The 15,579-nt window shown below is 45.3% G+C and overlaps 1 protein-coding gene across 2 annotated transcripts in view; it reads left to right on the plus strand.

Annotated features, from left to right (window-relative positions):
- The window catches only part of nufip1 (nuclear FMR1 interacting protein 1), a 38,385-nt gene that overhangs the window by 3,004 nt on the left and 19,802 nt on the right, over positions 1 to 15,579 (plus strand). Inside the window, exons 2-5 of one of the 2 annotated variants that reach the window (XM_073045978.1) lie at positions 5,013 to 5,107; positions 7,009 to 7,116; positions 11,938 to 12,000; positions 12,158 to 12,234. In XM_073045978.1, the coding sequence (XP_072902079.1) occupies positions 5,013 to 5,107; positions 7,009 to 7,116; positions 11,938 to 12,000; positions 12,158 to 12,234 (343 nt within the window). The remainder of the gene's footprint in view (positions 1 to 5,012; positions 5,108 to 7,008; positions 7,117 to 11,937; positions 12,001 to 12,157; positions 12,235 to 15,579) is intronic. The other variant, XM_073045979.1, reaches the window with a different exon arrangement.

The following is a 15,579-nucleotide window of genomic DNA, read 5'->3' on the forward strand; positions in this document are numbered from 1 at the left end:
AGAGGCGGGGGGAGAGAGAGAGACCCTTCGAGCACAGGACCTTCCCTCAGGAACAGTGAGAGGGGGGGGAGAGAGAGAGACCCTTCGAGCACAGGACCTTCCATCGGGAACAGTGAGAGGGGGGGAGAGAGAGAGTGACCCTTCGAGCACAGGACCTTCCCTCAGGAACAGTGAGGGGGGGAGAGATAGAGAGACCCTTCGAGCACAGGACCTTCCATCGGGAACAGAGAGAGGGGGGGGAGAGAGAGAGACCCTTCGAGCACAGGGCCTTCCATCGGGAACAGTGAGAGGAGGGGAGAGAGAGAGACCCTTCGAGCACAGGACCTTCCCTCAGGAACAGTGAGGGGGGGAGAGATAGAGAGACCCTTCGAGCACAGGACCTTCCATCGGGAACAGAGAGAGGGGGGGAGAGAGAGAGACCCTTCGAGCACAGGGCCTTCCATCGGGAACAGTGAGAGGGGGGGAGAGAGAGAGACCCTTCGAGCACAGGACCTTCCATCGGGAACAGTGAGAGGGGGGGAGAGAGAGAGAGAGAGAGAGAGACCCTTCGAGCACAGGACCTTCCATCGGGAACAGTGAGGGGGGGAGAGAGAGAGAGACCCTTCGAGCACAGGACCTTCTCTCAGGAACAGTGAGAGGGGGAGAGAGAGAGAGAGACCCTTCGAGCACAGGACCTTCCATCGGGAACAGTGAGAGGGGGGGAGAGAGAGAGAGAGAGAGACCCTTCGAGCACAGGACCTTCCATCGGGAACAGTGAGGGGGGGGAGAGAGAGAGAGACCCTTCGAGCACAGGACCTTCTCTCAGGAGCAGTGAGGGGGGGAGAGAGAGAGAGAGTGACCCTTCGAGCACAGGACCTTCCATCGGGAACAGTGAGAGGGGGGGGAGAGAGAGAGAGACCCTTCGAGCACAGGACCTTCCCTCAGGAACAGTGAGAGGGGGGAGAGAGAGAGAGAGTGACCCTTCGAGCACAGGACCTTCTCTCAGGAGCAGTGAGAGGGGGGAGAGAGAGAGAGAGAGTGACCCTTCGAGCACAGGACCTTCTCTCAGGAGCAGTGAGGGGGGGGGAGAGAGAGAGTGACCCTTCGAGCACAGGACCTTCCCTCAGGAACAGTGGGGGAGAGAGAGAGAGAGAGTGACCCTTCGAGCACAGGACCTTCCATCGGGAACAGAGAGAGGGGGGGGGGAGAGAGAGACCCTTCGAGCACAGGGCCTTCCATCGGGAACAGTGAGAGGGGGGGAGAGAGAGAGACCCTTCGAGCACAGGACCTTCCATCGGGAACAGTGAGAGGGGGGGAGAGAGAGAGAGAGAGAGACCCTTCGAGCACAGGACCTTCCATCGGGAACAGTGAGGGGGGAGAGAGAGAGAGACCCTTCGAGCACAGGACCTTCTCTCAGGAACAGTGAGAGGGGGGAGAGAGAGAGAGAGACCCTTCGAGCACAGGACCTTCCATCGGGAACAGTGAGAGGGGGGGGAGAGAGAGAGAGAGAGAGAGAGACCCTTCGAGCACAGGACCTTCCATCGGGAACAGTGAGGGGGGGGAGAGAGAGAGAGACCCTTCGAGCACAGGACCTTCTCTCAGGAGCAGTGAGGGGGGGAGAGAGAGAGAGAGTGACCCTTCGAGCACAGGACCTTCCATCGGGAACAGTGAGAGGGGGGGAGAGAGAGAGAGACCCTTCGAGCACAGGACCTTCCCTCAGGAACAGTGAGAGGGGGGAGAGAGAGAGAGAGTGACCCTTCGAGCACAGGACCTTCTCTCAGGAGCAGTGAGGGGGGGGGAGAGAGAGAGTGACCCTTCGAGCACAGGACCTTCCCTCAGGAACAGTGGGGGAGAGAGAGAGAGAGAGTGACCCTTCGAGCACAGGACCTTCTCTCAGGAGCAGTGAGGGGGGGGGGAGAGAGAGTGTGACCCTTCGAGCACAGGACCTTCTCTCAGGAGCAGTGAGAGGGGGGAGAGAGAGAGAGAGTGACCCTTCGAGCACAGGACCTTCCCTCAGGAGCAGTGAGAGGGGGGAGAGAGAGAGAGTGACCCTTCGAGCACAGGACCTTCTCTCAGGAGCAGTGAGGGGGGGGAGAGAGAGAGAGTGACCCTTCGAGCACAGGACCTTCCCTCAGGAACAGTGGGGGGGGGGGGAGAGAGAGAGAGTGACCCTTCGAGCACAGGACCTTCTCTCAGGAGCAGTGAGGGGGGGGGAGAGAGAGAGGGACCCTTCGAGCACAGGACCTTCCATCGGGAACAGTGAGAGGGAGGGTGGAGACCATCATGTGCGGATGCCTTTGAGGGGCTGGTAGGCGGCACTGAACTTTCCCCTCGAAGATTTCAATCTTCCCCGACACTTTAATCATGGACCGCTTAGAAATCTGAAGGCAGAGGAAAAGAAGTTTTTCTTAAAACATGTGCATCTTCGGTCTCCTTGTAGCTACTCCCAGATGGTAGTTCTGAAAAGAGGGCATGTCTTGCGTAGTGAGTGTCCTCGATGATAAACGCTCCAATCCTGAGGCACTATGTTTGGAAAATGTCCTCTGGTGGGGAGGCTAGTGCCCACAATCGAGCAGGTTGAGTCTCAAATCCTTTACACGTAGCCCCCAGCCGTACCAGACGGTGATGCAGCCACTCAGAATGGTCCCCACGGAACATCTGTAGAAATTTGCTGGAGTCTTTGGTGGCGTACCAAATCTCCTTGTTGAATTCTGAGCTGTAAACAGCAGCCAGATGTCGGTATTGTGACCCAAGGCTGAATGGCAGCCGGTACGATTACATCAGCTCCAGACAGATTGTGGTGGGAGGAAGTCGCAGTGGGTCCAGGCGGTTGCTCAGGCAGGAGTCGATTCTGGCCGTGACCAACCTCTCAAAGTTCTCCATCATAGTAGATGTGAGTGTCACTGGGCGACAGTTGTCGCGGTAGCTCGTGCTGCTCTTCTTGGATTGTGAGCCTCCGACTGCAGTCAGAGGCTGAAGTTGTCCTCGAACACTCCGGCCAGTTGGCAGAGGTTTACAGTGCCCTGCCAGGCACCTTATCAGGGCCTGATGCTCTCCACTGTGCATCTCAAAAGATTTGGGTGACATTCTGAATCTCAGCACAGTTCTTAAAGTCAAAGTGCTGCTGTGCCTTCTTTGCGTGCTGGTCCCGGGACAGAATCTCTGATAACACCAAGGAGCTGACCCACCGATCCCCCAGTGAAGACTGGCTTGTGGACCCCTGGCTTTTTTCCTGCACTTGATAATATGCCCTTTGGTTTTGCTGACGTTGGGTGAGAGAGTGCTGAAACTGTGGCATCATTCAGCCAGACTTCCACTGATACAAACAAATCGTCATCGCTGTTGATTCAGCCAACAACCGCGTTGTCATCAGCAAACAAACGTGCCATTCAGCGCTGGAGCTTTATAAGGCTCAAGGAGACGCATCTGTGGTATTGCTTTCCTCTCCGGGTGGCCCCATTGGGAAGGATCTTGGATTAGAGCACATGCTGTCAGGAAAGGTTTTCTCTGGAGCAGTGGAGGCTGGGGCGGACACTTGACTGAAGTTTAGAAGGTCATAAGAGGTGTAGAGAGCTGGCATCTTTATCCTAGGGTCGAAATGTTTAATACTAGAGGGTGTGGAGGGGATAGGCTCAAGGGAGGTGTGTGGGGCAAGTATTTTGTATGGAGAGTGGTGGATGCCTGGAATGTGTGTAAAAGCTTGGATTAGGTATGTGAATATACAGCGAATGGAGGGTCTGGACGTTGTGTAGCAGAAGGAATTGGTTCAGTTGGGCATTTAATAACTGGTTTAATTAGTTCTGCATGAGGGTCTGGGCTGCAGGGACTGTTCCTGGGCTATACTGTTCTTTGAAACTTGTTTTGAGTTGTTTACGTGCTGTGTGATTTTTAATTGTGACATCCTCACTATTCCCATAAATATTCAGCAAATGGGTATCTGTGGGGATTGTTGAGTGCATTTTTAATAAGAAACTATCAAATGAAGCTCACTTGATTTGATTTAAATTGCCTGTGTCCAATTGAGACCTGAATGAATAACCGCTTTCCAGCTCTGGGCTTTGTAACGGAATTCATTTAAACCTTGTCAGTGAGTAAACAAAACTCTTGAGATCTAATCCCAAGCTGTTCCTTCCACTGACTGTTATTGAACCCATTACACGGTGCTTTATTTATTGAGATACAGAACAGGCCCCTCCAGTCCTTCGACTGCACTGCCCAGTTAACCCTAATGTCATCGCAGGACGGCTTACAATGACCTACCCGGTACGTCTTTGGACTGTGGAAGGAAACCCGGCGAATCCCCTCGCATTCCACGGGAAGGACGTACTGACTACTTGCAGAGGACCCCATATTCAACTCCGAACCCTGACACCGACTGACTACACGACTCACTCCGCTACCGTGGCAGTTGAATGAAGCTGCACTGCTTTCGGGCACAGTTTGAATGTACCTAGGTTAACAAGGCACAAAAGTCTGCTTTGGTTCATACCAGAACTGTTTCAGTCTGTAAGGATCCTATTTTTGACATTTTTAACATGTATTTCAATGTTGGTATTTATTTGTACTTTGCAGTACCTCAGGTTTGGGGGCTTGTGTGCCTCGATGACCCGGAGAGCCACGCTGGCTGGAGTCAGGGCTTTATGCTTTGGCCCTTGGTAGGGTCCCCCATGCCGAACAGGCCAGAATAAGGCTGGTCCACCAGTCCTTCAGGTTTGGTGGGGTTCAGCTCAGGGCTGCAACCCTGACTGGTCAATAAAAGAAATCATGGGAACAGCACTGAAGAATCTTTCTACATGTGAATGAGACAAAGGACGGACAGGCGGAGGGTCTCCATTGCTGCTCGAAAGGCCAGTGGGCAGCAAGGGAGAAGAGAAAAGTTGGTTTTTCAACTCTCTACAGATGTAGTTAAATTTATGTCAGCTTCCAACGTTAAATGATCAGTTGTGATGTTGGGTAGTAACAAGTTTGTTTATGCAAGGCCTAACTTGCTTTTTCTGTTCCTTCTTTCCCCGTTTGTTCATAAATAAAACCAGGTAACCTCGGCCAGTTTTGCCAGAAGTGGCCAAACCAGCAAGCTTCAGCCTACTGGCCCCCGAGCAACAACCAGTTTGACACCAGACAGCACCAGGTAATGTCAAATTTGCACACTGCAACTCCAGTTGCTGCTTCCTGCAGCAGACCCAGATCAGGCGGGCAGCTCGTTTCTGTGGCAAGTGATTTCCTACCCAAGGTTGCAAACACTCGATGAGGGAAGTAGTCAGTACAAACTCTAAGCCCAGGAAGGGTCAGGAGTGTGTGGAGTTAAACTCGAGTCCAGGCTTTGCCGGTAGATGCCAGTTGAACTGTCTGAATTTAATCCGGCAACAGGACGCTGCTGACCAGTGTTTGTGCTGCTTGGATCCTGTGTCTGGTTTCAAGTGTTGAATTGCTGTGCCCTGGGCAGAGCCCAGTGAGTTTATACTGATCGGTCAGGATACAGCGAGAAGGCAGGTGTATGGGGTTTGAGTGGGATCTGGATTAGCCGTGGAGCAGACTTGATGGGCTGAATGGCCTAATTCTGTTCATATGGTCTATACTGTCTCTTAGGAAGGAGTCAGTGGAAGTTGCTGTATTTCATTCTTCAGTCCTACACTTTATTCGTCTGGTACCTATTCTGTTTCCCTGGAGGTATCTGATTGTCTTTACGCACCTTGGAGGCAGCGAGTTCCACTCGGTGACTAATGAGTAAGGACTTCCTCCTCAGTCTCTAACATCTAATAAATTTCAACTTCAACATCTTTGTTCCCAGATCCCTGAACCACCTTCTAAAAGGGAACAGATTATATCTACCTAAAGCAGACGTGACCTTGTGCACCTCTACCCTTTCAACCATTTTTGCTACTGACAGAATAATCACAGCTCATTCGTTCTAGTTTGGTAGCTGCATCCTCCATCAATGTCACTATTTTACTCAGCTTCTGTATTGTGGAGTCCAGCAGTGGTGAAACCCTGGGCACAAATTTGTCCCAAGTAACTGGGTAAATCTGGGAGACAAATGTGAGGCATTCCCTTTTGACCTAAGGTAATATAATGTTATTTTTCACCTTTGGGAAAAAATGAAATACTAGAATACAAAAGGAAGCATGATTCCATACAAATAGATGATTAAAATATCATGGATCTGTACAGAACATAATTAAAAGCTTGTGAATATTGGCCTTTATATTGACAAACAGGAAAATGAGTAGGAGGGGAGAAAGGATCGGTCACGATTGAGTGACAGAGCAGACCTGATAGCTAAATGAGCTAATTCTGCTCCTATGTTTTGTAATAAACTTTATTCACCGGCTATACGATGTGCTGGTCACATTCCACCAGCACAGTGTCTTTAAGAATGATGTGCAGATTTGCAAGGAAGGCATATGGTTACTAAAACTGAATTATAAGGAGAAACTGTGGAAACAAGGCTTGTTTTCCTCAGAAATTGGATTAAGTAACAATTAGAACGAGATTTCTATAGTATTAAAGATTGAGGGGGGGAGAAGCTTGGCATTGAGAGGGGCTATAAATGCTAAGGGACTTTGGGGGATATGTGGAGTTTTATCATCCGATCTCGCTGCATGGCAGATTGGGCAAGTTAAACTCAGTAGCTGTGACATGGTCCCAAGGGTGTCTCTGGAGTTTTGCTGACCTATTGGAAAGGGTCTTGACGGCAAAACAGCTGAAGTCACAGACAGGCAGCTGCTTCAATATGTTGGCATAACTTGCTGTAGCTTTACAATCTGCTGGGAACAAAACTACTAAATCGTGAAAGTAAATGGGAAAGGTTTGATCATTGTCCTTTACACGGTGCATTACGTCACTGCTCAATGTAATTATTTATCTCTTTTGAAAAAACACAATTCTGGTGCTTCCTTTAACATGCTAAAGTTGCTGGGTTGGTTACTCTACACTAAGCAGGCAAGATTTTCCATGTTATTTCGGAGAGGCAGAAGAAAAGGTTCTGTGATTTGCCACTGGCACTCGATTTTCTGCTTTGCTTTCTAATAGAAAAAGAAGAAGAAAAAGGAGCCAGTGTACACACACTACTGCGATACCTGTGACCGAGGATTCAAAAACCAGGAGAAATACGGCGAGCACGTGTCACAGCATGTGCAAGTAAGAGAATACAGATTGTGCTAAGCGTCTCCAGGTACAGGTATCAGCTATGCTGGGATTGTCCGAGTTACAGAACAACTCCCTGCTCAAACCAGGGGTGTTGGAAATTTAAGCACGGTCTCAGTTTGCTCTGACACCATTCTCGCAGAGTAAGCAACTGCCTATATTAATCAAAGTTTTGGAAATATTTAAAGAAAAAGACAAATTGCCATTTAATTTGTTAGTTATGTATTTAAATGAAATACAGAACAAATAGGACCACTGCTAATATTACCGCTGTACTCTAAAGCTTTGTATTAGTTCCTGATGGTTATTGGCAGAGGAATTCATCCGGTGTACGCTGCTGTGTGCTGCTGATTGACTGTAAATGAACAAAATCAATGCAGACGCCTAACGCAGTTAGTGTAGTCTTCATACAATACTTCTGATAATTGCATCCTCAAAATCATTGTAACATTCAAGATGATTGTCGATACCTTCGTATTCTTTGTAGTTCCTAACTTACTGAAGCAGTGAAATCGTTCCATTTTCGCTCCCGCCCATTTCTGGCATCTCCAAGTCGTGAGTGCTGGAAGCCATAAAGAGCAAAACAGTTCTGAATTGTCTTGCTGCTTATTTTCTCACTGATGATCAATGACAAAAAATCACCGGTGATTGAACACAAACACATGCAACTGGTGTTATTTTAAAACTGTTCATCCTAAGCATGGTGTAGTGTCCAACGCTTGAGTGACACTAGTTAGAAACTGTTGGGTACCGGTCTCCTGTCCCAATTAAGCAGCTTAGTGTCCCAAATGAACAAAGGCAATCCAGCTATTTTCTCAATTAGTTTTTCTTTGAGTTGCCCAAAATTAATCGGGGCAGCCACTTACCGTCGGCCCAATTAATCAGAATGCACGACTCATGAAACACTAGCAGCTTCTGGAGTTAGTCAGGATGTATTGATGGTGCACTCTGTGCTCGGCCCGAGACCTGTGTCTAGATGATACGCGCCTCTCCAGGCCAGTGTAACAGCCCTCTGCATCTGGCCAGGTAAGTGTGGCTGTTGGTTGGAAGGCCAGCCTGGGTGATGGGGTCAGCCAACGTGATCTTTCAGTCGAGTGTCGTAGCAAAATAAATACATAAATCAGACTAGTACAAAGATATTAGCCTACTCGGGCATAGTATGTAGGACTTAGTCTAAAATTACTTCCTGTCCATTTTTTTGCATTAGACGGTAAGGTTCTGATTTTTCCCTCCAAATATTTGTGCTATTGAGGAAAGGATGTGGAGGAGAAAACGTGGAACGGATTTCCTGAATGGATCTGGATAAAGAACTTTGAGCGAAGGCAGCGGAGAGAGGGTTTGCTGGAGCTGTTTGTTATCATGAAGGTTCAGGTTCAAGCAAGTGAGGGTAATTCAAGATGGTTAGTGGGGGGGGGGGGCAAAATGAGAGAGGGGTTTCCTTCACTGGTAGTTATTTCTTTTCAGCCTTCATGTGGAAGTAGAAGTTGGGTCTGGGAAATGACCATGCTTGAATAAATTTAAATGCCATGACGCCACAACTGGCAATGAACAGATTGTTCCTGTGTCACATCTAGAGATCACGCTGTTCTGAACGATGATACTGGAGGTTGTGTACATCATGTCATTATCCTTCACTCGTGCTTCACCTCTTCCAGAAGATTGTTTCTTGTATCCTTCACTCAGTGACCTGCTGGTTAAATCACAGGATATTCACACTTTCACTAACGAGTTCCATTTATTTCAAATGTGTAGAGACTCTGCTTGCTGTGTATCCAGTTTCTTCCAGTTACAGAGTCAGAATCAGGTTTATTATCACCGGCATTGATGTGAAATTTGTTAACTTAGCAGCAGCAGTTCAATGTCATACATAATCTAGCAGAGAGAAAGAATAAAATAAAACAATAAATGAACAAGTAAATCAATTATGTATATTGAATAGATTAAAACAGAGATATGGTATTTTTTTTAAAAAGTGAGGTAGTGTCCCAAGTTTCAATGTCCATTTAGGAATTGGATTGTAGAGGGGAAGAAGCTGTTCCTGAATCACTGAGTGTGTGCCTTCAGGCTTCTGTACCTCCTACCTGATGATAACAGTGAGAAAAGGGCGTGCCCTGGGTGCTGGGGCTTAATAATGGATGCTGCCTTTCTGAGACACCACTCCCTAAAGATATCCTGTGTACTTTGTAGGCCGGTGCCCAAGATGGAGCTGACTAGATTTACAACGTTCTGCAGCTTCTTTCGATCCTGTGCAGTAGCCCCTCCATACCAGACAGTGATGCAGCCTGTCAGAATGCTCTCCACAGTACAACTATAGAAGTTTTTGAGTGTATTTGTTGACATGCCAAATCTCTTCAAACTCCTAATAAAGTATAACCGTTGTCTTGCCTTCTTTATAACTACATCAATATGTTGGGACCAGGTCAGATCCTCAGAGAACTTGCCACCGAGGAACTTGAAACTGCTCACTCTCTCCACTTGTGATCCCTCTGAGGACTGGTATGTGTTCCTTCCTGAAGTCGACAGTCAGCTCTTTCGTCTTACTGACATTGAGTGCCAGGTTGTTGCTGCGGCACCATTCCACTCGTTGGCATATCTCACTCCTGTACACCCTCTTGTTGTAATGGCAACTCTTGGAATATATCAACTGTTTAGGGGAAAAATGTGGTTTGAGAGCAGTGTGGGAGGGTTAACTGAAGTGTTTTTATATATCAGAGGAAATGGCAAAGGGGGAAAAATGCTGACCAAGAGGAGTTAATAGTGATTGAAGACAGGTTCTGGTGACCAGATGTTTTTGCTGTAGTTTATGGTGCAAATGTAATTTCTGGGAAGGGGACTGAAGGCAAAGACCTGGATTAGAGCTCCAGGTCAAAGGAAGGACTGAATTGGAGCAGAATAAATGCTTACATATGGAAAACATGCCCGTCCTTTGGTGTGTTGAACTGTGCCATGAGTTAGTCTAATTAACTGCATTTTCAGCTTTGGGTGTGTAACCCAGCTGAGGTTATTCACTGCTGCCGATTGGACACGCACTTCCCTTTCAACCCCGCTTCACCCACTACCTCTCTCCACTGTTGGTGTCAGTTTGTTTCTTGGAGTGGAATGTGAATGAGGCTCTGACCTTGCTTATCCTTTCCAGCTGCACAAAGGGAGGAGGAGATCGAGTGCTTTTTAAATTTTCACCTGTTTAGAATTCACAATACGCCATTTCATAATTGAAGATCTCAAAGTGATGTCTTTGAGACTTGAATGCTAGTCCTAACATTGTGTTTGTTAACTGGCATTGGAATACAGTTAATACTAGTTTAACAGACTTGGTCCTAATGAAACTATTGAACAGGAAAGGTTAACCTTGACCTCAATTTAGTTGTTGCATTTTTCATTATGGCCCAGATCCCCAAACCATTCTCTGCACTAAACTGTTCTGTCTGTTGTCGTACGGAAAGGGACTTGTAAGATCAGAGGTGCTTTTGCTACACTGCAATATTATACAGGGGCTCAATTGATTAAAGACAGACTTAATACTGAAGAGGAGTGAATTTCTGTGTAGAGTTCTGCGTTTATCTTGGGGCTTGAATTACTTTAAATGCTTCTATATAAATTTAAAGTGGTTTTGTACCTGCCTTTTAATAAAAAGTTTGTTCAAAGGGAAATGGATGCCAAAAATTATGGCTCTGTTTGTTGAACAATCAGTTCTGGATGATCAGAAATTGTTGCAATTTAAATACTGGAGAACTTTAGATTCAATGTGCTTGTCTCTGTCACAGCAAGTTTTCTTCAACTTATTTCGCCCCATTTCCAGCCCACGGCCTGTGGTTTGACCCACAGCAATTCTTCCTACTTCATGGAGAGATTTAAGCTTTTAATGGATGAGTTGAAAATCAAATAGACTGCTTTGTTTCAAAGTGGTATTGAGATGCTGAGTTCTCTTCCAAACCAGGAAAATGCCATTTCATCACAGACCTGGTGTGTTGTGCAAGTGGTCTGGGGGCTCTGGGAAATCATGAGGTGAACCTTTTGAAGCATGCACAAATGGTCAGAATGTTTGTGTGGCTTGTTTAACTGAGTTAGTGGTTAACGGTCATGTCCCAGACAATGGGGGATTCTAACCTGGTAATGTATTTATCCTTTTTAAATTGCCTGTTTCTCAATGGTTATTAGTGCTAAAAGCATTCTTTTTAATCATTAACTTCAGTTAATGTGTTGTTTGTTCCTTTATGATTTCTGGAGGAGAAATAGAAGCATTGAATCTTTACAGTGCAAGTCATTCAGCCACACAATTCACTCTAGCTCTTGCATTTTGGTTATTTCCCTGCTGATTCCCTTGGGAAAATACTTTTCTTTCTCTATGGTGTCTGTCAAATTGTCTTTTGAAAGTCCCAGTGGGCTTGAGGTGGTGTTTTCTAGAAAAAGGTTAAATGCAGAAAATGTTTTTCTTCTCACACCCCCTCTCCACATATTCCCAATGAGGAATATGTGAAAGCTGAGTGTTTTAAACTGTGTGTTGTCAGAAAGTTTCTTTAGTTGTGCCAGGATTAATGTGCGTGAAGGGAAGCTGCAACAAATGAACTGACAGTTTCTGTGCATTTGACACTGAGTCAGATGTATAGTGATAGTTCCAACAAAATTTTGTTCAGGGGTTGCCTTGACGTTAACGTACGAAGAGGGAAGAGATCAGTAGATATTCCTTAAATGAAAACAAACGTGATTTGGTTTTGGTCATGTGGATATAGAAGACATGGCCAACATAAGCTGCTATAATGTCTCTAATCCCTTTTCTGTCTCTCTCACTCTAATCACTTTTTCCCGTTTTTTTAGTGCCAAGTTAAGGGTTGCAGTTTCAATGCCCACGAGAAGCTGGTTCAGATTCATTGGAGAAATGTAAGTGTTTTACTTGACCTAAAACTTCTGTGAAGAATTAAAATGGACTATGTAGCTTATTGTTAATTTTATTTTATCTGTTACATCGCTCATTGGGAGAGTTAAACACATTATGCCAAATTGCTTTGTACATTGATTGTGCTTTTCTTGTCAACAGGCACATGGGCCAGGAGCAAAAAGAATTAAACTGGACACTCCAGAGGAAATTGCCAAGTGGCGAGAGGAGAGAAAGAGGTGAGCCTTATTAGCCCTGATTGTGTGGCTCTTGTCTATCGGAGAGCAAACTAAGGCTTCGTTCTGAGTTGTAGCCTGGGCTTTTTAACTGAACATCATCCTTGAAAGAACAGAGCAAACCTGGGCCTGTTTTCTGATTGGGCAGAAGGTAGTATGTTGCTGAGTTTGTGATTTGGAGCACTGGTTCTAAATCTGCTTGTGGCCCACTTGTGAATTTCATTTCTCTCTGTGGGCCCCCCCTCCCCCCCATAGTCTCCATCATTGCTAATTGTTTTGGTCAACCATATACAATCAATATTTATGTTATAATAGGTTTGGATATTATTATACAGTCGGACCCTCCTTATCCGCAGGTTCTGCATGCGCGGATTCAACCAACCGCGGATTGGGAAAGCCCAGAAGTTCTCTCTCCAGCACTCGTCGTTTGAGCATGTACAGACTTTTTTCTTGTTATTATTCCCTAAACAATGCAGTATAACAACTATTTACATTGTAATAGGTATTATAAGTAATCTAGAGATGATTTGAAGTATATGAGAGGATGTGCATAGGTTACCGCGGATCGGGAATCGGGGAGAAATAAACGGAAGTTCTCTTAAGTCGGAACAGGTACATCTGGTATTATTTAGCGTCAGTTAGTCAAATATTTGTCTTAGTATATAGTACATATTTTACCTTTCTATGCATATAAAACACTTGAGAAACGTATGTATTTCAATAATTAAACCACTGCGTTGCTTAGTAATAATTGTTGCTTTCTTCGGGGCAGGACCTTCACATGTTCCATTATTCTCACTTTATCCTTTAAAATTGTTCTGATCGTTGACCGACTGTAGCCTAACGCTTTTCCAATGACCGATGGAGTTTCACCTCTTTCCAAACGCTTTATTATTTCCACTTTATTTCCAATCGTGATCGTTTTCCGTCAACAGAACAGTAACACTGCGGGTGGCGTGTCCCAAGCTCTGCTGGGTCCTAAAGTCCACTGCATTAAGACAGGTTAAATAAGGTCCGGAGCTTTGCCGGGTCCTGAAGTCCACCACACTGAGCAGCTTAAATAAGGGACTTGAGTGTCCACGGGGGGTCCCGGAACCAATCCCTCGTGGATAAGGAGGGCGGACTGTATGTTGAATATAATGCTACAAGTGTATATGAAAAAGAAAACTATTTCAAAGCTCTGAATAAGATACTTTATTTATAGTAATGGTCTTCAACCAGCAATGAAAAAGTGCTTAGTATTGTTACTTAGAGTATTTAGTGAGATCCTTGCGACTGGTGCAGACTAGTAGGTTTCTGATAATTGAAGATCACCTCTTTTCACATCAAGACGGTTATGAGATTTTGATGGCAGGTGAAGAGCTTGACTAAAACATCATTCAAATTGATAAGGGGTGGAAATCCAATTTAAAAACAACTTGGCTTTCTCCCAGATCTTTGTATTTTGAATGTGCATCTCTAGAAGGTCTCGGAACTGAAATTCCGTATCAGTGTGCAGTTGTTTCAAATGATCAAGATACACAATCAGATCATCATCTTGGAATTCTATTTTAAGAGAGGCCAGTGAAGAAAATTGCTTAAATTCTCGATGTCCAATATTGTTGCTGAAAAGTTGCGTTTTCCAAGGAAAGTGGTAGTAGCCTCTTTGCATGATATGAGATTGCAGTTTTTTCCTTCTAGCTTTGTATTTGAAAAACTGAATTTATTAAACGGTACCTTGATAAAGTATTCAGTCCGCACAAATATTTTCACATTTTACTGTCTTATTTTTTAAATATAAAATATAGGATTTTTGAACTAATCTAAAGAACGTTGCATCATGTCATCAAAAGAAAAAAATTTCCAACTTGTCAACTTTTACTAAACATTTTAAAAACCTAAATTGAGGCTGAAGAAGTTTCATCCCCTTGCACGTTAACTTTGCAGAAATTTGGAGAATCACCTGTTCACAATGAATTCATTAGAATAAACACAGTAATGTCCAGCAGTATGGAATAGTAGATTTTCAACAGACCAAACCAAAATGAGCATTCAAGACAAGTCAGGGAAATGATAGAGAAGCACAAATCTGGGGAAGGGTGCAAGACCGTCTCAAAGGCACTGAGCATACCTGGGAGCTCGGTGCGATCCATCGTGGAAAACTGAGGAGAAAAACAATGAAGCCACAGCCACGGCTGAGCTCAGGCTGCCTCCCCCCCCCCCCCCACAAAGACAGACCGGAGAAGAACGGCACTTGCGAGACCAGCCACTGACGCCAGCAGCCACCAAATAAGTTACAGAAGTCAGTGGCTGTCAGCTACCAAAAAAATAACTTCATCACCAGAGAGAAGAAAAGAGCTGGAAAAATTACTGCCGACTCCTCCCACCCTGTGAGTCACCCATTCACCAAATTGCCATCAGGGAGACGCTACTCGTCTATCACCACCAGGACCACACGTCATCTCTGAAGCTCCTTTCCTTTAGCTATCCAGCTTCTGAACAAACTCACTCGGGTGCGATACCCTGACTGTCCCTGCACAGCATCCGTTAAATGGTTTTTCCTGCTCTTTGGTAAATAAATGTCAACAGACTAAATAATTAATTTTGATTATTGACATCTGTGCTAATTGATTGCACATGGCTGTTTGCACTATAATCCTGTAAATTGTTGGTTGTTATTGGTATTGTCCTGTGTTTTTATGCTTGGCACTGAACCATAATCAATTCTGGTATGTTTCACTTACTGGCAACAAGATGGTCTTCATTATCATGTCATGTGCCTTCATCAGTTTGCAAGGCAAACTTACCTTGCCATTATGAAGCTGGTTGCTTTTCCACATCATCTAACACTTCATCAATATGCTTTGATACTGATGAGGTGCTCGAGGATGGCTTGAATTTGTCACAGTAGAAATTACGATAGAAACTGCAGGCTGAATCAATGAGTCACCTATGTCGATTGCCAGCTTTTGCAATTAATTTAGAAATCTCAGTGGATGCAAGTTCATCTCTATCTTTTTGCATGGAGGGGAACAATAATTGAATATACGTGTTTTTTAAATAAATAAATTAGCTTTTTAGGCAGTTCTTGGATACATGTTGGTTTTTTATGCTATTAAATGTGAAAATTCTGTGTACTCGCAAAGCAAATTGAGCTTTCTTTCAAAGTGTGATGCATGTCAGGGATTTAATGGAAGTTGGAGAGTGCTGCTGGGGTAGGCATCATGCATTCTCTTCTCTGCTGTTTATCCCTTTCTGGCAGATGACCTCACTGTTGCATCTGCAACCTTCATGCCTCATTTTCGAAGTATTGTAGTACGCATGGATCAGTGGAGGGAAAACAGAGCCAGCTTCCTGTTGCATACTCGC

Source organism: Hemitrygon akajei, chromosome 5, assembly GCF_048418815.1.
Source record: "Hemitrygon akajei chromosome 5, sHemAka1.3, whole genome shotgun sequence".
Taxonomy (NCBI): domain Eukaryota; kingdom Metazoa; phylum Chordata; class Chondrichthyes; order Myliobatiformes; family Dasyatidae; genus Hemitrygon; species Hemitrygon akajei.